Source organism: Kogia breviceps, chromosome 1 (assembly GCF_026419965.1).
Source record: "Kogia breviceps isolate mKogBre1 chromosome 1, mKogBre1 haplotype 1, whole genome shotgun sequence".
NCBI classification, from domain to species: Eukaryota; Metazoa; Chordata; class Mammalia; order Artiodactyla; family Physeteridae; genus Kogia; species Kogia breviceps.
Window position 1 is genome coordinate 92,466,717 of NC_081310.1, and position 26,326 is coordinate 92,493,042.

The 26,326-nt window shown below is 39.1% G+C and overlaps 1 protein-coding gene across 4 annotated transcripts; it reads left to right on the forward strand.

Moving 5' to 3' along the window:
* Positions 1 to 1,438: 1,438 nt before the first annotated feature.
* On the forward strand, positions 1,439 to 25,647 carry HSD17B7 (hydroxysteroid 17-beta dehydrogenase 7). Of its 4 annotated transcripts, none has more exons than XM_059042388.2 (9): positions 1,439 to 1,701; positions 3,636 to 3,839; positions 6,747 to 6,839; positions 7,927 to 8,041; positions 13,259 to 13,453; positions 16,759 to 16,863; positions 17,784 to 17,840; positions 21,269 to 21,367; positions 24,344 to 25,647. In XM_059042388.2, exons 1-9 carry the CDS (start codon positions 1,667 to 1,669, stop codon positions 24,443 to 24,445), a joined length of 1,005 nt encoding a protein of 334 aa, XP_058898371.1. In that variant the 5' UTR covers positions 1,439 to 1,666; the 3' UTR covers positions 24,446 to 25,647. The 4 variants fall into 4 exon arrangements, 3 of the variants coding, with proteins under 3 accessions (XP_058898371.1, XP_066892171.1, XP_066892201.1); XM_067036070.1 differs by having other exon boundaries at positions 1,537 to 1,879; XM_067036100.1 differs by having other exon boundaries at positions 1,546 to 2,065.
* The last annotated feature ends 679 nt before the right edge of the window (positions 25,648 to 26,326 follow it).

Genomic DNA, 26,326 nt, shown 5'->3' on the forward strand with positions numbered 1-26,326 from the left:
TAACCCAAAGAAGAAGACCTTCCAGCAGTCCCCATGGCAATCGAGGAGCTCTTTCGATGTCAAATCCCCTATTACTGATAACCTTCTCCTCCACTGTGTAGCGAAGATTGCTGCCTTGTCCTGCCTGCTGTTGGCCATACACAGTGGGGTGTCACTCCAGGATCATTGCCTCTGACTTGTAAGGTTCCCTGTGCAATAAATCATTGATATCTCTGTAGCTGACTTCCAGTTCTTTCTCTGGTCTAGCGACTGGGCAGTTGCAAGGACTGCAAGACTGCAGAGTGCATCCCAACATGGGGTTAATTTTACCCCAGGACTTTGAGAAAACATTATTAAATTGTGGCCTCTTAGATAGTTGAAAGTGGGATTAAGGATAGGAGCTGAGTTTCACCCAAATAATAAAGAAGAATTGATAATTTAGGAATCGAATCTTTAATAATCACATTTATTCTTTCAGTCTAATTTTATTGGTATAAGATTTATCTCATACTAAACTGATAGCAAATTAATCAAAACCTCTAGGGTATTCAAAAGCCAATATAAATAATCTCAGTCATATCTTTCAGAGATCTTTGCTGTTCATAAATAACTAAAACTTTGAAAGAAGGTATGAAATAAAGTATGCTCCACAGAGTTTGATACACGATACACAGTATTCCTTAGTGTGGACCGGGACTGGTGATGGTCACATTGTTACCAGTCCACAATAATCCAGAAACCTAAAGTACGCTTTTTACAGCAGTTTGGCAGAGTACTCATCTGTTGAAGCTAATTTAAAAAATTGGGGCTTGTATGCTTTTTGCATTTTATTTCATTTTTCTAGTAATTTATTTTTATTGTATATTACAAAAGTACCCATCTGGGATGGCTTTGAAAAACAAAGCGGGTCTTTTACCACAAAGAGTTTGAAACACACTGAAATAGGTTACAGTACACGACGACCCATTGCGTCCTACAGAGTTCTGAGGTTCTCTGGTTACATACCATATCCCAAGTTTTGAAAATTGGTACTTCATTCATGATTCTACGTAAAGTTCTTAATAAAACAAATGTTCATTTTAGCGAAGATGATTTTTTTAGAGGAGGAGGAGTTCTGGGACCAGAAGCTGGGCTGTTAAGTGGCACAGTGCCTGGACGGAAAACTAAGTAGATGATAGTTCCCAAACTTCAGTTCCTAGATTCCTCTAAAATAAGGAGCTCTAGTACAAATATCCTGAGGTCTTCCTGCAGTGAAGCGCCAATCGGAGGCGCCAGGGTATCGACCCTGTGTATACCACGAAGCCCGAACCCTAGCGCTCTCCTGGGAGCACAGCCCAAACAAGACAAACGCCTTGCACCACCGGCGCTCGCAGGGTCTGGGGCGGGACACCTGCTCCGCCGAGGGGCGGGGAGAGCCCGGATTGGCTTGGGCCTTGGGCGAAATGCGGCTCCGCCCCTCGGCCTATCTCACTCCATCCCCGCCCCGGCGCCGCGAGCGGAAGGCAGGCTGCGATGGAGGAAGGGCCCAGCGCGAAGTAGATGACGCAAAAGGGAGGCGGGGCCCCGCCGGGCCCTGATTGAAGGGCTGGGGGCGCGGCCGGGGCGGGGATACGGGTCAGAGTATAATACTCGTGAGAAGTCTTGCGCGGTACCTGCTTCAGGGTGCGTGGTGATAGGGTGCGCGACCATGCGGAAAGTGGTTTTGATCACCGGGGCGAGCAGGTGAGGGCTCCATCGCGATACTGGCGACGGCGGGGCGGGGGTCCGAGGGAGCAGGAAGTACCGGGCCAGGACGACCTGCCACCGACTGACCCCGGGAGCTCCCGTCGCTGGCCCTGCCTCGATGGGGACTATGACCGAGACCCTGGCCCGCTCTTCCCTGGATCCCCCACTGCGCGAGGTACCGGACTTGTCGGCCCAGTGAGGGGCTCAGTAACTGGTACTTTGAATTAAACATGACAGCGGAAAGAAAACTAGAGCGCCACTAAGAGATGAGTGTCTCCGTGACGATACTGTCTGTATCCAGGGAAAGGGCTCTTCCCACGCAGACCTCGCCTCCTTCCCGTCTTTGACTTTTTCATCACTGGTAATTTAATCGTGACCAGGTCGTCATATTTTGTACTCCAGCTGTTTTTTCTGTGCTAGACTTATGGCCCTAGGTAAATTTCAGCGTCCATGAGCGTTAGAACACTGGGGGGAAAATCTCATTCCATGTAACACAGTGCTAGACACCTAGTGTGTATATATATATATATATATATATATATATATATATATATATATATATATATATATATATATACTCTTCAGAAACTCAGAGAAAAGCAACTTTTTCCTGTTAAGGCATGGGAGGAGTGCAAGTAACCATACTGCCAATGAGTAATACTCCAGGGTTGGGCATTTGGATTCAGCCTTTTCTAGTGCCTGTTTTACTTCTCATTTGCTATTAAGTGAACAGTGTGTGGAGGATGAAAGTAACCAAACCATTTTTCTAATTGTTTCATTTAGAGTTTTGGGGGGATTAAGACTGAGGATATGTTAAATGTCATTTAACATTAGTTCACTTTCAGTTATCTGGCCATGTACATGTTACCTAAGTCAAACCTGGCAGATGTCTGTAATGGGCAGAATTTTAGCGTGCCCTCACCTGAGTAACTTTAACAACTGGTTCGGTGCTTCCTATGTGGAAGTTGCTTAAATAAGTCAGACTTGATTTTGTGTGTTTGTTTCTTTTACAAATATTGTGATACGTGCAATTGTATATTTATAGTAAAGGCCTATTCTCAAGTGGGGATGAATAAACATAACTATATTCGATGCTCAGGTTACTGATGGTACTAGGCTCTTTGCCTGGAATCAGCTTAAGTCTTAGAAGAAAACCCATTTAGCCAGGTTTTCATTGTTATCAGCCAACCTGGTCTGGATGCTGTCTCCATTATGTGGTTTCACAATGCTGTTTCTGAAGGAGGTCATTTATCTTTGACACTTGTACTCATTCCTGCTTCTCTCTCCTGGTACCCATCTTATATGTCCCATTCCTATCTTCTACTTAATCATGTTGAGTTCTTTCTCTTCCTGTTGGTTATTCAATCGTAGTAGTTGAGAGGGACTTGTATCTCCTGCCATGTGACTTATACCTTTCCTTGAAAGATTCATCTATTCCTTATCAGGAATTTCTGGTGCTTCTGATAGTGGCCATGATACCAACAGATAGTAGAGCCCTTGCCCTCGAGGAACTTAGACAGCAGAGTAAAACATGCACACCAGAAAACACTAATAAGATGTTCTTTTCCACATTTGCTGGTGATGTACTGAATCACTTTCATGAGTGTCATAATCAGTGTAAAATGAAAACCACTGGCAGGATAAACTCTGTCTTAAAAGACATGCTAAAGGAGAACTCTGATTTGCAGTCGAGTTATTTGGGTCATCAAGCTTTTGCAGAATGAAAGAAACACAAACGGGACAGCATCCTGAGCCAGTGACTATTAGAGTTGGAGGGTTCCCCCTTTACATGATTTTTGAATTCTTTCTGTCTACCTGGGCTCCTGGTTGGGGCTCAAGTTGACAAAATCAGTCTTCTGAGCCAGGGAGAAATGCTTCTGTTTGGCACCATCTCATTTAATGCATTTTCTATATCTGAATTGTCCTTTCAGTGGCGTTGGCCTAGCCCTCTGCAGGCGGTTGCTGGAGGAAGACCATGAGCTTCACCTGTGCTTGGCGTGCAGGAACATGAGCAAAGCGGAAGCCGTCCGCACTGCTCTGCTGGCCTCCCACCCCACTGCCGAGGTCTCCACCGTGCAGGTGGATGTCAGCAGCCTGCCTTCAGTGTTCCAGGCCTCCAAGGAGCTCAAGCAAAGGTATGCCTCTTGTGGATGGCTTTTCTCTCATGTGATTGTGCAACACAACAGCTAATAGAATAAGAAAGGATAGGAAAACCTAAAAAAGAAATAGGTGCAGTATAAAAAGAAGTTACGCTGAGGAAATCTGTATAGAGTGACCCATTATTGCCTTGCCTCAGTACCAACATTTCATTCTCAGTCATAATCATGACCATTCCATGAAGATTAATTATCAGTGTATTTTGACGTGTGGTCAGTTGTGAAGCTTTATGTTAGTGCAACTCCTTTGATGTTTGAATGCATTTTTTGCATCTTTCCTTCACATAAGAACTTCATTAAGTGGTAGGGCAGGTACTGACAAGTGAAGAAACTTCCCCAGGCCACTAAAAATTTGTTCATACCTGGACAGTAATTGGCATGTAATAAACTTTTGATAAATATTTAGTATATGAAGGGATAGAGTCCTTGGATGTATAAATTCCCAGAAAGTGTATACAATAAATTGCATATGGGTGCACAATGCATTTTTCTGGAGAGAGAGAGGGCATGCTTTTTATTAAATTCTAAGAGGAATTTATGATCAAAAAGTCAAGAACCCTGCACTAGTCCATGCTGAGTCCTAGCAATATCTGGAATAATTAAATTTAATCAGTCATTTAATTTAATCAATAAATTATTAATTACATTTTTGTAATTGAGGCCCTTACAAAGCAAGAGCTTCTTTATTTCCTTGGACAATAAAATGAACTTCAGTATACATAAGGAAGGCCTTCTTGTTTAAAGCGTTGGCTGAAGAATAATAGTTTGCATTTTATATATGTTTATTGATAGCAATTTGCATTACCCTGTTCCACATGTACAAGTTAAAAGTGAAACTGGTTTTCTTCACCACAGTTTTCCCTGCAGCCTTAGCCCTTTGTAAATGAGGGTTTGCTCTCTACTGCTGAGCTCCTAGAATTTTCTGTCACATTATCTTTCTAAAAACTGAGCTTTTCTAGGTTTCACATCTACTTTTCCATAACTTGTCTCCAAGTCTGTGAAACTGTACAGTGTCCTTACTGATTTTAAAACCCTCAAGTCGGGAGAGCAGTTATGAGTTTCAAGTCATGTTTGCAGGCTTTCTATCCCCAAACCTTCTCAGCCAGTTGGCTCTCTCATCCTGTTTTGTATAGATTTAGTTATTTCCTTATTTAGCAGAATAGAACCTTCATCCTCAGTTGTAGCCCATTTCAGTACAGTTTTGAGATTTCAAGTTGCGACATTCATAGTACTGACTATTCTCAACTGCCTTCAAAGGCTCAGGATAGGTTATCACAGTTTTAGTAATTTAGTATTTAGTAAGATATTTAGTAATTCGACCCAAACGTAAGGGGGGAGGCTGTGGGGAAGAAGGCAGCACTAAGATGATGAGTTGTCCCAGCTGCCTGTCAGCATTTAAGTGCAGTGTTGATGTATTTATTTAATCCTCAAAACAGCTCTCTTTGAGGTGGGTTGTATTATCTGAATTTAGGAAATGATGGTTGTAGTGATACTGACAAATTTGGGAATATGTGACAGTGTCCAGATAGATCTCTTGCTTATACGAAGGATGTCTTGAACTTAATGGCCCAAATGGATATCTTCGACTATGGACCTAAATTTAGAGGTGAAGAGAGCTTGAGAAGGGCCCTTTCCAGTTGGCTGAAGCAGAACCATTCCTGATGCTGGTCTTTCCACCTGTGATACTCTGTTCTATTAGATTTGTGCCGCTGAAAACTGATAAGGAATAGTGGTTCCGTTTTATCCAGAATAGAGCAATTGTGTCAATCATTTAAGCTTTCAAGGGTACTATGCCATTTCATTGCAGCCAGACCTGAATTTGGAAATTTGCCATTTCCACTCTGTGCTAAATATTCCCTCTCCATTCCCAGCGAGATTTGTTAGTATACATAGATGAAAGTTTGCAAGTTAGATAATGGAACAACTAGCAATAGCTGGACCCATACTGTCTTTGAGGCTCTTACATGGATAACCTGAATCAATATGAGCAATTTAAACAGTTTATAATTAGAACCATGTGGCTGTTGAGTACTTATAGGATGATCAGGAAATGTCGTGTGTGGTGTGTATTGGTAACCATGTATGATCCTGAGGTACCAGCTTTAGTAGCTGTGGCCCTTGTTGTCCTGGGTTATACTGAGGACATAGAGACAGTGTGGTGCACAGAATTCTAGGCGACATTTTGAATATTCATGGTGTCTGTAAGTATAATGAGCACAGGCTCTACTTACCTTGAACCTAGTTCAAAAAGAATACACTTAGATCAAGGTTTATGTTGGTAAAAAAGGCTTCGCAAGTCAGCATTTCACACGTGTCCTGGAGGGAGCCTATCGCGAGCACCTTACCCCCATTCAGCTTCTATAATCTCAGTGTATTCTTGTGAGCTTTCATCATTTTATGATACAGAGCACCTGACCATGAACAAGGAGAGGTTTCCACATGGATCTAATGCTCTAGTGGATATCTTGGCATTCAGATTCCAGCACTGATAGATCAGATTATATAGATTTTACTTGTCAATGAGGGAAGATGTGAATTTAAAAAAAACGCAAAAATCTTTCTAAGACCAGAAGGACTGTGGGTTTAATAGAAAGTTGCTTCAGTGCCTTGTTGGGAGGACTAAGCTGGAGGGAGTATTGATCAGAGAGATTTGACTTCAAAGCCCGTTATAGCTCTCCAAATTCTGTTTGAAGCCACCATTAAAAAAAAAAGAATACTCAAATATTTACCATGGCTAAAGAAAAACTGGTGAGAAAGTAATACTGATGCTTTAGCTTGCTATGGCTATCTTTTTGGTTCAGAAAGTACTTTCTGTCCTTCATAGGCCTTCTTTATTCTAGTTGCTCAGAGAGATAACTAACAATCTTTTCTTGGTTTTCCTTGCAGGTTTCAGAGATTTGACTATGTATATCTAAATGCTGGGATCATGCCTAATCCACAGCTAAATATCAAAGCACTTTTCTGTGGCCTCTTTTCAAGGTAATTTCCATCTTCTAGGTGAACTGATTAGAAGGAAGGTGTTTATTATTTTGCCTAGTTTTGCCCCCAGTAGGATAACTTGAGGAGATGAGGGGGTGTTGAGAAGAATGAAGACAGAAAGGGCGTGTTGCAGCCATGTCATGAAAGAAGGTTTCATCTTTGTGAGGAATGTTGCAAGTCGTGATTCTTATTGTATTCTTGGTCCCCAGGACATTCTGAGTGGTTGGACATTTTGGCAGGTCAATTTTGGTCTGCCTGACTGTGTCTGTTAGCAAGAACATTTCAGAACTAGGCAGAGTTGTCAGTGAGACTCTAACACCCAGGAAGGCAACTTTAGAAGCATTTCTCAGCTGTATGTCAGGTGTCCTGACCAGTAGGCTCGGGAAATGTACAGACCTAAATACCTTCCTGGGAGATTCTCTATATGCATTATTATAGTGGCTTCCAAAAATGTTTAACTACAGCCTACAGTAAGAAATAAATCTTATTTTGTGACCCAGGGTACTTATTCATAAAAAGATATTACTCTCACTGCATGCTATTTCCTATGCTGCTACTTTTGTTTTACTTCTCTGCCATTAAACACAGCCCTGCACACAAAATTCCACGCTGGCCTTGACCTACGACATAGATCTCACAGCAAATCAATTAGTATATTCGATGCTTCAAGAATTCCTGATAATAAAACAGCCTGTTTAACTTTGTTCAGCAGTTAAACATCAGTGTTCAGGGGAAGACTTTTTCTTCTTGGTGTACCTATTATTCCCCCAGGGCGGTTGACTTGTAATCTGATTTGGAAAGAGGTGATGAGAGTTTTTGCAGCAGGTTTTTGAGAGACTCAGGTTCCTATTGGTAGTATGAGCTATAACTAAGTAAGTCCTTCTGTGAATTGGGGCAAGAAAGCATTTTTGCATTTGATTTAGTACTCATGATAACCTACTCTGAGAAATAGATATTTTTGTTCCTGTTATTACAGAATCAAGGAAAATGTAGTTTTGGGGTGGGGGAAGGCAGGAGGGGGTGTCTGTTTAGTATCTTCAGTTAAAGAAGCTTTAAAAAGTCATGCAATTGTCTTCTGCTGTTTCAGAAAAGCGATTCATATATTCTCCACAGCTGAAGGAGTGCTGACCCAGAGTGAAAAGATTACTGCCGATGGCCTCCAGGAGGTGTTTGAAACCAATGTCTTTGGCCACTTTATCCTGGTAAAAAGGCTTCGGGCTTAATAAGCCAACACTTAGTACTGTGATCCTAAACACTTGCACAGTTAGATCACAGTGCTGTTTTGTTAAGCTCATTAGTTTATGGCTAGCATTAAATCTTTGCGTGTTTAAATAGGGTGATGACTCCACTCTTTGAAGACATTGCTTAAAGCAGCCTACTGGTATATTTTTTCTTTTGACATCAGCTTTAGAGATCAGAGAGAAAGTAAGGTATAAACACAAGCACCTTCAGAAACAATGTACAGAACTGAGAAAGTGCACCTGTACTGTTCTAAATGGTCTTTGAAACTGGGCTTTGCATCAGATAGGATGCGGTGACAGGGAAGGCATTATTAAACAGTACTTCATGGTTAATCTTTTACTATCTTGATTTGTGATTTTTTTAAGCATACGGTCTGGTGTGTGACAATTTCAGGCAACTATAAAGTTAAGCAAGGGATGTGTAACTTGTCTAGGTTGTTCTGTGCTTTTGCCTCAGGTTTAATCTCATAGGACAGCCTTAATATCTAGATTAAGTAATGGCCAGATCTGTTGCCAGTTGCTTTTAATTCCTTGGTGCTAGAAGAACTCCTTCTAATGCTGGGTTTGTTTGCATAGAACTTGTATCTCTGACACTTTTATATTCATGGTCACTTTTTTCACCTTAAACCTAATTTCCCTCAAAATTGGACCTCCTTGAGGACTAGCCTGTATATACATAATTTAAGATATACATAAACATTGGAATATTATGAAATCATGAAAAGAAATAAGAAATATTTTACACTTACATGGGATAGCCTCTAGTATTTCATTATTGAGAAGAAATAGGTTGTAATATGTATAGTGTGATCTCATTTGTATAAACAAACAGAAAAATATATATCTTTACACATTGTATATACACGTATATACTATTTCTAGAATGATACAGATGAAATTGGGAACAGTGGATACCTTTGAACTGGGGTGCCAAGTTCAGGATGGGATTGAATTCTTATATGGTCATGTTTTATAACTCTACAGGGATTCATTATCTCATATTTCCTTTATCTTTTCATAATCCTCTCCTCTTTGCTCTTTTTTCAAATTATTAAATTAATTGGCAATGATAGAGGGTAAGTTAATTGTTGCTGTTAATAGTCTGTTAATTTTTTGATGAATCTATTGTTTAAAAAATTAAGTTAAGGAAATCTAGTATTGGGGTAATCCAGGTTGGGGGAACGGCAGAGGAGAGTTGTGGCCAAAGGCACAGTTATTACAGGTGTCCTTGTGACATGACTTATCCTTGTGTATCCTTATATAGGTAGGCCTATCAGCAGGGGTTTTGGGATTGATTTATCAAACAAAATGATAGGAAGGTTTATGATGCCTTCCACTCTCTCCAAATTAGTTTTAGGAATCTTACAACTTTTTATGGATCACAAACTTGGATTCTATGTCCAGATGTAAATGCATTATATAAATGGATCCATCCCCAGCTTGATTATAAATGACCAAACTTTTAGGGCTGTTAAAAGAGTAGAGAGAAATTCTGTAAAGTTCCAGGCACAGTGCAGTATTACAGTTGTGGAACCAAGTAACTGATTTAATCTCATGTTCATGAGTTCTCTTGATTGTGTTTGATGTACATGTTCATTGCACATCTGGAAGCTTTCCTAGATTTTTCTTTAATAAAATTTTAGTTTTAGGATAATTTTAGATTTATAGAATTATTGCAAAGAGAGTTCCTGCATACACTATGCCCAGTTTCCTCTATTATTGACATCTTACATTAGTATGGTAGATTTGTCACAATTAGTGAACCAATATTGATACATTACTATTAATGAAAGTCCATACATTATTCAGAACTCTTTAGTTTTGTGTGATGTCCCTTTTCAGTTCTAGCATCCCTTCTAGGATACCACATTACATTTAATAGTCAAATCTCCTTAGGCTCTTCTTGGTTGTGATAGTTTCTCACACTTTCCTTGTTTTTGAAGACGTTGACAGTTTGGGGATTACTGCTCAGGTATTTGTACATGGTCCCTTGATTGGGATTTGTCTGTTTTCCTCATGTTTAGATTTGAGAAAATGTGTTTTTAGGAAGAAGACCAAAGAGATGGAGTGCCATTCTCATCACACATCCAATCAATATGTTTTATCAGTATTGATTTTTTTTTTTAACATCTTTATTGGAGTATAATTGCTTTACAGTGTTGTGTTACTTTCTGCTGTATAACAAAGTGAATCAGCTATATGCATACGTATATCCCCATATCCCCTCCCTCTTGCGTCTCCCTCCCACCCTCCTTATCCCACCCCTCTAAGGTGGTTGTAAAGCACTGAGCTGATCTCCCTGTGTTATGCAGCTGCTTCCCACTAGCTAGCTATTTTACATTTGGTAGTGTATATATGTCAGTGCTACTCTCTCACTTTGTCCCAGCTTACCCTTCCCCCTCCCGTGTCCTCAAGTCTATTCTCTACGTCTGCGTCTATTTTTTTTTTTTTTTTTTTGTGTGGTAGGCGGGCCTCTCACTGTTGTGGTCTCTCCCTTTGCGGAGCACAGGCTCCGGACGCGCAGGCTCAGCAGCCATGGCTCACGGGCCCAGCCGCTCTGCGGCATGTGGGATCTTCCCGGACCGGGGCATGAACCCGTGTCCCCTGCATCGGCAGGCGGATTGTCAACCACTGCACCACCAGGGAAGCCCCGTCTGCGTCTTTATTCCTGTCCTGCCCTTAGGTTCATCAGAACCTTTTTTTTTTTTAGATTCCATATATATGTGTTAGCATACAGTATTTGTTTTTCTATTTCTGACTTACTTCACTCTGTATGACAGACTCTAGGTATATTGATGTTCTTTTTGATCCTCTGACTTGAATCAGTGTTTGTCAGGTTTTTCCACTATTAAGTTACTTGTTTCTTTCTCCCTTTACATACTGTACTCTTTGGAAGAGAGTCACTATGTGTAGCCCACACTTAAGGGGTTGTGCTTGACCTACTTAAGAGTAGAGTAGCTAGCTATATGAATCATTTGGAATTTTTCTGCAAGGGAGATTTGTCTATTCTCCTCTACTTAAATCTTTATTCAATCACTTATTTATTGGCCTATTATTCCTCAGTAAAACTGAAAAAAATCATTTGTCATATCCATGCAGATTCATGGATATATATTTTCTCCTTTGTATTATAAATACTACTTTATTTTCTTGCTCAAATTACTTTAGTTTGAGCCATTGGGAGCTCTTTCAGTTGGAACCTCTGTATCTTTTTAACAATTTATTTATTAAAAATTTTATTGAATTACAATTGATTTACAATGTTGTGTTAGTTTCAGGTGTACAGCAAAGTGATTCAGTTATACGTACACACATCTTTTTTTTTTCAGATTATTTTCCCATATAGATTATTACAAAATATTGAGTATAGTTCCCTGTGCTATACTTGTTGGTTATCTATTTTTTATATGGTAGTGTGTATATGTTATTCCCCAATTCCTAATTTATCCCTCCCTCTGACCCTTTCCTCTTTGGTAACCATAAGTTTGTTTTCTATGTCTGTGAGTCTGTTTCATAAATAAGTTCATTTGTATCACTTTTTTAGATTTCACATATAAGTGATATCATATGATATTTGTCTTTCTCTGACTTACTTCACTTAGTATGATAGGTTCATCCATGTTGCTGCAAATGGTATTATTTCATTCTCTTTTATGGCTGAATAATATTCCATTGTGATATATATATATATATATATATATATATATATATGTACACCACACCTTCTTTATCCATTTATCTGTCGATGGACACTTAGATTGCTTCCATGTCTTGGGTATTGTAAATAGTACTTCAGTGAACATTGGGGTGCATGTATGTTTTTGCAGTATGGTTTTCTCCAGATGCCCAAGAGTGGGATTGCAGGATCATATGGTAGCTCTATTTTTAGTAGAGCTCCTCCATAGTGGCTGTACCAGTTTACATTCCCATCAACAGTGTAGGAGGGTTCCCTTTTCTCCATACCCTCCCCAGCATTTATTATTTGTAGTCTGGTATGAGGTGACACCTCATCGTAGTTTTGATTTGCATTTCTCTAATAATTAGCGATATTGAGCATCTTTTCATGTGCCTCTTGGCCATCTGTATGTCTTCTTTGGAGAAATGTCTATTTAGATCTTCTGCCCATTTTTTGACTGGGTTGTTTGTTTTTTTTGATATTGAGCTGTATGAGCTGTTTGTATATTTTGGAAATTAATCCTTTTGGTTGCATCATTTGCAAATATTTTCTCCCATTCTGTAGGTTGTATTTTTGTTTTGTTTACGGTTTCCTTTGCTTTGCAAAAGCTTTTAAGTTTAATTAGGTCCCATTTGTTTATTTTTGTTTTCATTTTTATTACTCTAGGAGGTGGATCCAAAAAGATATTGCTGCAATTTATGTCAGAGAATGTTCTGCCTATGTTTTCCTCTAGGAGTTTTATACTATCTGGTCTTACATTTAGGTCTTTAATCCACTTTGAGTTTATTTTTGTGTATGGTGTTAAAGAATGTTCTAATTTCATTCTTTTACATGTAGCTGTCCAGTTTTTCCCTCACCACTTATTGAAGAGACTGTCTTTTCTCCATTGTATATTCTTGCCTCCTTTGTCGTAGATTAATTGACTATAGCTGCGTGGGTTTATTTCTAGGCTTTCTGTCCTGTGGAACCTCTATATCTTTGACATACCCTCATCATTATGGCTTTCTGGTTTTGTTTCGAGCACATCCTTTCTGGCAGCACATGATATTTAAGACTCATCTTATGTATTTCCTATCCCAGTCTTAGAATCAGCCATTTTCCGAAGGAGATCTGTTTCCTTTTATTGGAGAATGGTATTAGAAACCAAGGTCTGGCTGCTTATTGCTGTTGAGATAGTATTTACTTCTAGGCTGTCTCAGCTAACAGAGCAAGGATGTATCTATGTGCATACTAACCCATTTATGTATAAATATCTGTAAATATTTTGTATGTAACCATCTGAATCTTTATTAAGCTAATCATGAGTTCACATTGATGTCTCTGACTCTAATCCCTTACCACATAGATCAGTCTAGTCTCCTTCTCTTGCATACCTGTGTCCCACTCTACCAATGATGTACCTGTTCAATTCTAGTGTACATTTATATTGATTTCAAAATTGTTATCTTGTACTCCCCCAGTATATTTTGATAATTTTTTTGTTTCTTTTATTCCTCATTCAGATTCGGGAACTGGAATCTCTCCTGTGTCATAGTGACAGTCCATCTCAGCTCATCTGGACATCATCTCGTAATGCAGTGAAATCTAATTTCAGCCTTGAGGACATCCAGCACAGCAAAGGCCAGGAGCCCTACAGCTCTTCCAAATATGCTATCGACCTTCTGAGTGTGGCTTTGAACAGGAACTTCAACCAGCGGGTGAGGCCTGTCTCAGTGATATGGAAATGGCAGGGCAGTGATTTCTGAACTACCATTGATTTCCTAGTAAGATGGTTGGCTTTCTATTAACTATTGTAGTTTAGAAGATGAAATATTGTTTCTTGAGCAGGATTGCTATGAGGACAAGATAAGATATGATGAAGACAGATAGTTGGTGTATAGGAAAGTTTTAGGGCCGGGATAATTAGCTCTTGACCTTTTAGATATATGGGGGGTTCACTCACCATTCCATAGCTCTTCAAGAGCTATATTTTATATAACAATGATACTACTAACAATGTCAGTAGTTACTTTTAAGCATTTGCTATGTTTTAGGTGCTGTCCTTTTTATCTATGTATGTCATTTAATACCTTTCCCATCATAGTGAGGTAGGTCTGAGTATTCCCACTTTCATATGAGGACACGAAAGATTGGAGCCCTTAAGTCATTTACCCAGAAGTCACTTAGCTAGTAAAGGGTAGAGCTCAGAGTTGAACCCATGGCTAACTTCATAGCTTGGATTTTTCCCACTAAGCCATGCTGCTACCCAGTGTTTATTATATCTGATGTTATAGGACAGTTGGTACTTAGAAAGCCTTTTGGAGAGTGGTGACCTTTGGTGAGGCTGCAGAGTTCTGTCTCTGTGAGGACCTGGATTTTGAGAGCAGCTGTTGTCAGTCATGCTGGCTCCTTGTGTCCTCTGTGGTCTGGAGCTTAGTGCTTCTTTGTGTGTGTCTCTTGCCCAGGTCCAAAATCTTAACTGGAAATCTCCGGTCTCTCCCATGGGCATTTTCCTTTGCTTTGACTGTGTTTTTTGAGTGTGGGACTGGGTAGAAATTTAATTCCACTAATATTTACAAAAGACTGACCATTTTTAGTGTACTGGCTCAGGCTTAGAATCGAGGAGGAAGGAAAAATAAAAAGACAGTGCAGAAACTCTCTGCCCTTAAGGGACGTTCTTTGATCACACTTCAGGTACAGCAATCTAAGCCTTATGTAATTGTCTAGACCTGGTTGATTCTGCAATGGAGACCTTCATCAGGTGGAATTCTCACTTCTGAGAACTGGCTCTTAGAATCAAGCCTCTTAATGAAGAGGGTGGTATAAAAGTAGAAGCTATGAGCATATTCTCTAGAAACGCATTTGAATCCTTGCTTTGTCACCAGCTTTGTAAACTTGGACAAATTATTTAATCTCCTTGTACTTCAGTTTCCTTATCTGAGAAACAGGGATAATAATAGTGCCTGCCTCATAGATTTGTTGGGAGGCTTGAATGATGGGATTGGTACGAAGCAGTCACAGCCATGCTTTGTGCTCAGAATGTGTGTGTGTGTGTGTGTGTGTGTGTGTGTGCACGCGTGCGCGCGCATGCGTGCGTGCATGTGTCTGCACACATGGGTGTGAATGGGTGGGAGGGTGTGTGCTTATGTGCATGCATACATACGTGAGTGTGCCTATCCACATGCACATGTGTGGGTTTTTTGGGTGTGTGCATATGTATATGAATGTGATTGTATATGTGGTATGTGTGCTTGGGTATGGGTGTCTGTGGTCATGTGGTCTGCACCTGTGTGTGCATGTGCTTATGTGTGTTTGTGTGTTGACTGTTCTTCTTGTTATTATTTGAGCTCAATGTGTTGGTCCAGTTGTGAGCCTCCTCCTGAGATTTCTTGAGGTGTTTAAAAACTTGTCACAACTGCTTGTCCTCTGGAAACTCCCTTTTAAGGGTAAGGTCAGAGTGGATTAGCTTCTCTTTTCATAATAAGCTCTGGGATTTTGGTTGTCTCAATTGTCAAATAAGTTTTGGGATTTCATCTTTTACAGAAAAGGGAGATTTAGTTAATGCTGCTGGCTTCTAAAATCTGTGTGATTGTTTTGCAGCCTGTGATTTTTCTCCTTGGCTTTTATGAATAGAGAAGCTAATAAAGAACTACCTCCCTTTGAAGACTTGTATGACTGGAAATGTTGTTAGGTCTGTACAAGATACCTGAAAGACTAACCATCCATGAATGACCCCTCACACAGGCCTTGTGGAAGTACTCAGCTTTGTTACACTCATTCCCTAGGATTAAACATGTGGGGTGACTGTAGTCTTGGATAAGACGGCCTCCTTGCTTGTTTCTTTTGTTGCTTAATGTCAGAAAGTTGTATGTGTTGGAAGCCCTGGATTTTAGTTCACAGATGTCTTCATTTAGGGCTGAAAAGGCCCTAACTGTTCCTGGTTAGTTCCCAGAATAAGAAATTTTCCTTAGCTATCTTTGGGGCAAAATATTCTTGGGAAGAATTTTTAGTCTCTTGGACTCCTGACTTTTTTCAGAGGACTGTTGGTAAATCAGGGGGACTCTCGGGGGCTGGATTATCCGTGTCACGCACCTCCAGGCCCTTGCAGCACTGAATAAAGGAAGAAGACCTTCCACCTTTTGATGCTCAGGGTGCTTTCTGTCCACTGAACTGACTGTGCTACACTGGCATTTTCTATTTTTGCTTAAAAGAAAAATAATAAGATTAAAAGTAATAAAAATAATTAAAATGGTCAACATCAAAATAAGGTAAAATGCAGTGAAAATTAAACCAAATAAACTAGTAAAACAAATCCCAGTGATCCAAGGATTACTAAAGACCACCCAGGGCTTCTTCTATTACCAATATGTGCCGTATGTTAACTGCGGCTCTCTTTATAGAACAAATCTTTCTAAAATGATGAGTCCTGGGCTAAGAACCTGATTTAGAGATATTCAGTTGGAGGAGGAGTTTGTGGAACCACACACAGCCCTCATTCCTCTCTGATGCCAGGAGCTCCCAACTCAAGCTAGAGATATGGACCTTATATACCTGCAGGGAAACAGAGACACAGTTGAGGTTTAGTTGTCTGTATTTACTAGATCAGAAACTTCTTGCAGGCAAAGAATTTACTGTGTATGTCTTTTTTTATCTTAACTGCTTATTTTGATTGGTCAACTGATCTTCAGTTAAGCCAATAACATGGAAAACTCAGGTAACCGGGTCCTGCTTTTCTCATCCAGCTTCAAGCTTGGTTATCCTTTGTTCTCTAAGTTTCTTGAGAATAGAGACTTTATCTTACTATTTTTTTGCATCCTGAGTGCCTCTCATAGTGAGTTCTCGGTACATGATTCTTAAACTGAAATGGTCTGCCCAGCTTTAAGGACAACTTAGAGCATACATAAATCCTTGATGCCCTGGCTTGCTGGCTCATTTGTGTATCTCCTTTATTAACTAACTAGCACATAGGTGACTCAAAGTATATTGAGTTAAAATTAATTGCTACCCCTCTCTGTGTTCCCAGGGTCTGTATTCCAGTGTAGCGTGCCCAGGTACGGTGTTGACCAATTTGACATATGGAATTATACCTCCCTTTGTGTGGACACTGATCATGCCAATCATATGGCTGGTAAGTGATGAATACTTCTTGTCTTAGTTTACTTAAGCTGTTTGAGTTGGAACCAAAAAGTGTGTTTAAGGGTTGGGAAATAAGAATTTGAATCTGAAGGTGGCAGAATTCCATTTCCTTCAAGCGTTTTGACGTTACTTAGTATGTAATCTCTGCTTCATACTACCTGATATTCTGACTGTACCACCATCTGAGTGTCCACATTTCTTTAAGGGAATGTTTCTTTGATCATGCACCATAGATCCCAAGAGTTCTATGATTATATAATTGTGGGAAACCTGTGTTCACATATTATTGAGACGTATATTATGTCTCAATAATATATATGTCTCAAAGGCGTATTAATATGTCTTTTGTTACTCAAACGTTATTGACTGGAGACGTTTCAATATCATTCACATAACAAATTACCGGCTATAGGCATTAGTTTCTGCAAAAATCCCCTGGTCAATAACGAGTTAAACGATTTCAAACTGGATTTTTCTGAGCTTTTGATGTAGTCAGATGCATTAAAAGTTCCCCAAAAGTGTATGATTTGCATTGTATGATCATAGAATCATGTTTTTGCTTGTTTGTTTTGTATTTTGAACATCTTGCAGGACCAGTGTCCTCCAGCACACATTAGAAAATGTTGCTTTTAGGAAATGGCCCTCCCTTGTAGAGCTCAGGAAAAAATATCCCTCCATTATAGCAGGCAGAGAAAAAAGATGAGAAGGAAATATGCCTTCATGTTAAAAGTGGTTGATTGGAGTAATGGAGATTAAGTGATATTTCTTATTTAGATTTCTTTCTTTTTTTTTTTTTTGAAACTTACAAAAATGCTCTATAATAAATGCAGGTTGTCTTTTTAAATATTTAAATGAATAATGCTTTTGTGACTCTAAACCACTACGAAATGACTATGGTTTTCTTTCTCTTAGTTACGCTTTTTTGCAAATGCTTTCACGTTGACACCATACAATGGAGCAGAAGCACTGGTATGTTACTAGAGTTTTAACATATTGTATTCACTTCGCAGATGTAGACTGTAAGTTCACTGGTTTAGAAACAATCTTAACAGAAAAGATAAGAGAACAAGCTCTGAATAATCAAGGTCCTGTTTAGGACTAAGTTCTGAGCATTAAGAGTGAACTTTGAAAGTTTAGTATGTTTCATGGCACTGGATACCATGGTTGTGGGGACAGCACTTCTGTAGAAGCAAAATACATGAGCAGCCAGAGGAGAGCACAGCGTGGAATACTGCAGCGGCAGGCAAAGCAAGATGGTGGCTGGGCAGTCAGTGTGAGATTTCCTGTGGAGAAGGTGTGTTTCATGGGTCAAGAGTAGAGGCAACGAAGTCCAGCTCCATTTCCTTATGGGAAGATTCTCTTTTCTCTGTTAATATTCGAGAATCGAGTTGTTACTTTATTAGAAAACAAGTTCGTTTCCTTAAATCGCACATGTGTGGATTGCATGTGTTTCCTCATCAATGGCAGACATTACTAACGGATCATAATACTCTGTTCTGTTTGCATAAATGATGTCTCTGAGTGTTTTTCAACTCAAGGCCCCAAGACATCCACTACTAATGGATCAGAATCGTCATACAAGATGAAATTTATTTGTCCTCTGTGCTTTACACCATCTGGTTGAAATTCTGTTGTATTAAAGTCAGTTCTGTGTGTGTGTGTCTCCCTCACTCCACTTAGCTCCCTCAGGATTTTTGCTAGGCATCCTGAAAACCCAAGAGCCTAGCACTGTAGCGCTCATACTGAACAGATTCTTAAGTCATAGCTGAATTAAAATTAAGGCAAACGTTAAGGGAATTGACTTGGCACTCTTCTTTTGGTAAACATTGCAGAAACAAATGCATTTATTGTAGAGACACAAACATAGTAGAAGCAAGTACTTTTAAACTAATTTTAATTATTTCTTAATGTATATGTCAAACTATTTAAGATAATGAATAGTCCTTTAAGGTACTCATTCCGCACATTTATGTCACTGAAAATCAAGTCTAGAGGTCAAGTATATATTGAGTGTCGGTGGTGTGGAAATAGAAGTCAAAATCTAGTTAGAAGTCAAAATAGTTAGAAGTTACTAAGGAGGTTAGAGTCATGTTTAGAGAAAAAGAATGAATAGAGAAAATAGACAAGAAAGTAGGACATTCTGTCATCTGGAGGTATGTACTGTAGGAGTAATCAGAAAGGAGGATCACAGTGGGGCTGGACTAGTTGGAGGAGGCTTTGCTTGCTGAGTCAGGCTTAATCCTGGCTCTGAAGGATAGGTTGCATTTGGATGAGATGAGCAGCATGACCCCAGAGTCACAGTTTAAAAAGTTTGTTGTGACCCTGCTGTAATTTCCTTCAGTGTGGATGGGTAGGATGTAATTACCACTTAGTGATGGCTACATATGCTGGTGGATACAGATGAGGGTTTGAGCACACCACATGTGTAGCAAGAATCTCTTCCATCTTTGGATAAGTTTTACCTCCTTAAACGGTTTGAACCTGAGTGGCCTAAAGCACAGTGGTTAAGAATGTGCTATATATAATTCTGTTATTATAGAATTATAGTAAGTCTGTTCAAATTCCATTTCTCCAGTTTCTGCCTGAGAACCCTTGGGCACATTTTTTTCACTCATCTAATAAGCCTTTTACTGTTAACTATAAAATAGGAGTTATAGGAGTAAATGAGAGAAGGCTTATTGTAAAGGATTCTGTGTATTTCAACATTTAAGATTTTAAAGAAGACCATCTTAATGAAAAAAGTACAGTTCTGGCATGTGAACTGACAGATCAATGGAACAGAATAGAAAGTTGAGAATAGGCCCATAGCATACAGGGATTTGGTATATGATAATGATGGCCTTCCAAAACAATGGGGAAAAGATGGCTTATTCAGAAAATAATAGAATAGGATCTTTTCTTCATACCTTACAGTCAAATAAAATTCTAGGTAATTTGAAAGATTTATCCATACAAATTAAAATATATAGTTACTAGAAAAAAATATGGGGCGGGCAGGTACTAAGATCCTACAAGCTGCTTGGTGCTGCCAAAAAAAAAAAACCAAAAATGAGGAAGTTATAAAATAATTTAAGAGTGTGGAGGCTTAGCTACTCCCAGTAAACATAAAAGAAAAGACTGAAAATTTTGATTAAATAAAGGTAAAAAAATTTTACATGACTAAAATTCTCACTACACATATACTCGAAAGAGTAACCACAAAATGGAAGAAAAACGCCTGCTACTCATACCATAGATAAAGGGTTACATTTTCTTAATATTTAAGGAGCTTCAACAAATCAAGAAAAACAACCTATTGGAACAGTAGGCAAAGGACATGAACAGAGAGTTTTGAAACTGTTTTAATCATATGAAAAGATGCCTAATCTTAGTACTACTAAGAGAAATGCAAATTAAAACTATAATGAAAAATTGTTTTTCAACTCTGATTAGCAAAGATTAGAAAGTTTGATAATGTACTACATTGGCAGAGGTCTAGGGAAGTAAGCACTCTTCTACATTGCTGGGGGAGAGACTGATATAGCCTCTATCAATGATCTTTGACAAGATCATTCAAAATAATAAACACACATACCCTTAACCCAGCAATTCCATCTTTGATATTTATCTTATAGATGTACTCAAACTTATATGGAATGATGTATTCATCATTCATCACAGTGAGGTTTGTAATAGCAAAAACTGGAAAGAACCTCTAGGTCTAGCAGTTGAAAACTGATTATATAAAGTATGGCACATCCATGAAATGGAATACTGTGTTACTTTAAACAAGAATAAAATTTTCATATACTGATTTGAAAGTATTTCCAAGGCCTGTTCAAGTGAAAAATGCAAAGTGTGGAGTAGTGTGTATATTTTGCTTCCATTTGCATAAGAGAAATGGATATATATGTTTTTAAGCAAATAGATTTTCTTAGAAGAATATACAAAACACTAGCATGAGTGTTTGCTTCCAGAGAGGAGAACTGGGTGGCTAGAAAATTGGGGAGGAAGACTTTTTACCATGTACATCTTTTGAAAGTTGTATGTGTGTGTGCTTATCTATTAATAAAATATCACATCTTTGACCCATACTTTACTGTGGCGTGAGCTGAGTATCCACTCTGAATAAGCTCAAGATCACATGCCATGAACTTTAATTTGGGGATGAAGAAAAGAGACAGCTAAAGTATGGTTTTTTGCTTTAAATAAAATTTTCACAGGATGCTATTAAGCAGGCTGCCGTACTGTCTTCCTTCGAATTACATTAGTGGTTCGTGAAGGCATCACAATTAGCTGATGCTGTTCAGGAGGACTTTTAGAATTTGGGGCTCTGTAAAGTGCTGATTGTACATCCCCTCCAGCCTCATTCACCTTGGGCAGAAGAGAAGAATCATTGACACCCTCTTCTTTTCCAGGTCTGGCTTTTCCACCAAAAGCCCGAGTCTCTCAATCCTCTGGTGAAATATCTGAGTGCCACCACTGGCTTTGGAAGCAATTACGTAACGTCCGAAAAGGTAAATCTTTCCTTTGTTTCATTGAAGAGGTTGCTGCTGCGTTCCTGAGCAGCCCTACCAACTGCCCAGCTTCTCTCTCCTGGGGCTCTCCTGTCTCCGCTCTCTGGCATCACATGGGCCTGTTTTCATTTCTTTCTGCTCTCTCCTGCCTCTCAGCCATGGCACACCTTCTCTCCACCTAAACTGCTCTTACCCTTCTTCTTTCTACTGATTCATTTCTACTGTTTATCCTTAAGATCACAGCTTTCATGTGACCTTTTACATCAGGTCAGATGCTTTCGTGCTAGGCTTTTTTGACCTCTTATGCCAGTTCTGTGTAGTATTCATTCAGTAGCGGGCTCCCTTGTCCAAGGATAAGCTCCATGAGTGGGGGGGATTGCACCCCCTTTCCTAGCATGCTCCCTTGCACATGGCAGGTGCTCAAGAAATGTGTCACAAGTTGGATGAAGTATAAAGCATCCTTCTAAGTGAAGTTAGCTTCCCTTTGAGTGTTCAGTTCCGCTTATGACAACTATTAGCTTTCATAGACTGGTGTTTTGAAGAGGTACGGGATGGAGTTTGGAAAATAAATGAATGCTGTGTTTTGTAGACTCTGTGTAACCTAAAATGAAATTAAACATAGTTACAGGAGACTTCCCTGGTGGTGCAGTGGTTAAGACTCAGCACTCCCAATGCAGGGGGGTCCGGGTTCGATCCCTGGTCAGGGAACTAGATCTCGCATGCCACAACTAAAAATGATCCCGCATGCTACACCTAAAGGTCCCACACGTGGCAACGAAGATTCTGTCTGCTGCAACCAAGACCTGCCACAGCCAGATAAATAATAAAAATAAACATAGTTACATATTAGAAAAATGAAAAAATATTTATTTTGAACCTGTAAGGATTAATTTTATTGTTGTTGTTGTTTTTTGTCTGCATTGGGTCTTCGTTGCTGCACGCGGGCTTTCTGTAGTTGGCGGTGAGCGGGGTCTACTCTTCCTTGCAGTGCACGGGCTTCTTATTGCGGTGGCTTCTCTTGTTGCAGAGCACGGGCTCCAGGTGCACGGGCCTCAGTAGCTGTGGCTCATGGGCTGTAGAGCACAGACTCAGTAGCTGTGGCGCACGGCTTTAGTTGCTTTGAGGCATGTGGGATCTTCCTGGACCAGGGCTTGAATCCATGTCCCTTGTATTGGTAGGTGGATTGGTAGGCGGATTCTTAACCAGTGCGCCACCAGGGAAGTCCTAATTTTGTTGTATTTTTGTCATGAGTAAGGTTTAATTTAGCCTCTCATTTTTCACTGCCTATCTTATTGTGAGGAGGAATCGGCATAAAATAAAATTAGATTGAAGCAAATAAGTTAGCTAAGTCAGAGTCAAAATTGTCAGTGATCTTGTCTATATCAGTAGCTTGAGGTCTAAGGGGAACCAGGCTCTCTGCTTCCCGTGGTATATGTTTACTGAAAATGAACCTCCAGTGTTTTCCAAAATACCTTTTGTGGGATAGATCCTTGAGAAGATTTGCAGAAAGCAGTTTGTCAGCCAAGTAAGTTTGAGAAATGCTTCATATTATATTTCCCTCTTTCAGAGACATGCACAATGCACATTAGCCCAGTAAAGGCTTTGAGAAGTCGATACAGTTAAGAAATATGTGTGACATGTTTCATCCTGCTGTTTGCAAGCTGTTCTTGACTGTACAACTTTTTCTTTTCTCTTTAAATTTTACATAATGCTTAACATCATCCCAAAGAACACACTTTGGGAACTCTATTGTAAACTAATGAGCTTACTTTTAGGCCCTCAGAATTTGTTTGGACTTATTATCTATTGATCTCGAAGGAATGATTGGTTTACCAAGGGAAGAAAATGTTTAATTCTATAAACCAAAGTATTTTATTAGCATTTCATGGAAATGCATTGCAGTATATGTTTTAACCTTTTATTAATTTGGGGAAGTCAGCTCTCTGCTCTGTTTAAAGGTTGGGTTGAACTAAAGAGGCCTATAATGTCTCTTCCGGTTACAACATGAAAAAACACTAATATGATTGAATGAATATAAATATTTTTTCCAAAAGTTATAAAGTTTTCTTTCATTTTTTAGCCCTTTAGCTTCATAAAGAAAGAGCCTTTTTTTTAAGTTTAGGCTCTGTGTTGACTTGGAAAGAGATAACACTTTATGGGGGCTGAAAGTTTGCTTTTACATACAGTGTGTATGTTAAAATTAGATTTTCTACATAAAACAGAAGAGTGTAAAATAATAGTGGATTAAACAAGATAAAAGCTTAGGTTTCTCGCATGTAAAGCAGTTTGGAGAGGCCATCTTAGGCTGGCCTGGCAGCTCTGCAAATTGTCAGGTACCCAGGTTCCTTCTGTCATCCCTGAGGTGTGTCCCTCATCCTTATAGCTCAGGGGAGCAGCATGGAAGAAGGGAGAAAGGGGTGCCCCATTCCTTTTAAATAGAGTCCTGGGTAGGTACCACACAACACTTCCACTTGCATCTCATTGGCCAGAACACAGTCACCTGGTACCACTAACTTCAGTGGAGGCTGGAAATGTAGTCTTTCATCTGCAGGGCAGTGAGCTCAGCTAAGATCAGGGCTCTTTTACTAAAGAAGGTAGATATTAGGAAGTAAGTAGCAGTTGGAATTTTTTTAAAAATTTCTTGATTTTCTTCTTTTGGCCATTTTTTATATCACAGATGTTTGGTGTCTTCTGTTACTAGGTACACAGCAGTTAGGGGAGACAGCAAAGCTCAGATCTTTCAGTCTTGCTATTTAAGGGAAGCATCAGTAGGCTTGGTGAGTGTTGGAGTTTGGATGGAGAGTTAATGTGTCCTCAAGATTCCTAGCATTCCCCACATGGCTGCCACCACAGCCCATTCCAACTGGCCCTATTTTGGGTTCTCTTACCTTTGTTATTTAAATGGATCCCTTTTATTCAAATACTATTCATTTCATTTTTCCTTCGTAGTCATCCCTATCTTTGTTTCTTTTCTAGATAGACCTAGATGAAGACACTGCTGAAAAATTTTACCAAAACTTACTGGAATTGGAGAAGGATATTAGGGTCACCATGCAAAAAACCAAAAACCAGAGCTGAAAATGGTGCTCTCTGAGCACCATTTTCATGCCTTCTGTGGATTCTGGAGCACGTGGGTTTCTACTGAGTTGGATGATGTGCATTTGTGGTAAACTGTGAGCTCTGATTGTCTCTTTGTTTCAGAATTACCTCTATGACTGTGCATGTGTTTGTGCACGTGAGAAAAAGATTGTTAAATATCATATATTCTTAAGAATGGTGTTATATCAAAATTGTGCTAGTCACAATTTGTTTATTCTGCGAACTGCAGCCCAAGCTACACTTCATAGGATGAGGTGTAGACTTGAATAATCATGACACAGACACACACTGGTTCTCCTTTTCACCTGCCCCAGCAGGAGGAAATACTGCCCATTCTCTGAGTGACCATCTTAGCCTTGTTCCTTTTGAGTAGTTTTCCTAGGTCTTGTACCTTATTTCTTCTTCCACATGCTGCTTTTACCAATCCTAATACAGATTCCTGTGTAATTAATCACAGTAACAAAAGTATATGTATTGGGGCCACTTGAATTATTTGTTTCTTATTTTAAAAATGTCTTTTATTGAGATTGATTTAGTCCATGTTAATAGTGGGCCTGACCTTTAACACAATTTGCAAATTTGTTTATTACTGACCCACTTGTTTTCATGACATTTTAGTGGATGTAATCTTGCAGCAAAAATGATTTATTCAGATTGTTTCAATGAAATTTTCCAATTGAATAATTACTGGTGGAATGTCTCCTGGTATCAGTAGTAGTCGAAAGTGGTTAGGACTTAGTTTACATGATATGAGACAAAATGCTAAGATGCCTAGATGTTTCAACCAACACCTGTAATATAACAGTTACAGTTTGAATGAGTTAATGTGAAAAATTATATGTAAATAGAATTTCTTTACATTTTAAAGTATGGATTTTTGGTTATACTTTAAGTTTGTTGCTAAAGATATTTTTAATAACAATAAACCTGAAAATGAGGGCTGAACACTCCACTGTCTTCAAGAAAGAAGGGTAAAGTTAAGAAGGGTAAAGTTGGAGAGCTGAAAGCAGAGCTAGTTTTTGATCTTCTGTTCACTCGCTGTTAATTGGGAAGAAAGACTGTTATGGATCTCAAACTCTTCATCTGTGAAGGAATTATCTTTCTACTTCCTCTGTTCATGGGTATGAAGTGAGAATTAAATGCAATAATATATGTGAATGAATAAAGAGCATTTTTTGAGAGTGATGACTACAAAGTTTTTATTAGAGATTAATAAGCCAGAGTGTCATAGTTGAAATATTACTGTGTAAGGCACTGAGTGACCACGTCCCATCTGACTGAGAGTTGGTTCTGTTTCCTGAATGTTTTGTTTTAAATTGAAGTACAGTTGACTTAGTGTTTCAGATGTACAGCAAAGTGATTCAGTTATTTATATATATGTATATTTCAGATTCTATTCCATTATAGGTATTACAAGATATTGAATATAGTTCCCTGTGCCATACAGTAGTTCCTTGTTTATTTTACACATAGTAGCATGTATCTGTTAATCCCAAACTCCTAATTTATCTCCCCCAGCCCTGCTATCCCCTTTGGTAACCATAAGCTTGTTTTGTGAGTCTATTTGTTTTATAAATAAGTTCGTTTATATCATATTTTTAGAATCCAAGTATAAGTGATATCATGTGATATTTGTCTTTCTGTCTGACTTACTTCACTTAGTGTGATAATCCCTAGGTCCATCCACGTTGGTGCAAATGGCGTTATTTCATTCTTTTTTATGGCTGAGTAGTATTCCATTATATATTTTGTGTGTGTGTGTGTGTGTGTGTGTGTGTGTGTGTGTGTCTGTGTCTGTGTCTGTGTCTGTGTATCATGTATTCTTTATCCATTCATTTGTTTATGGACATTTAGGTGGCT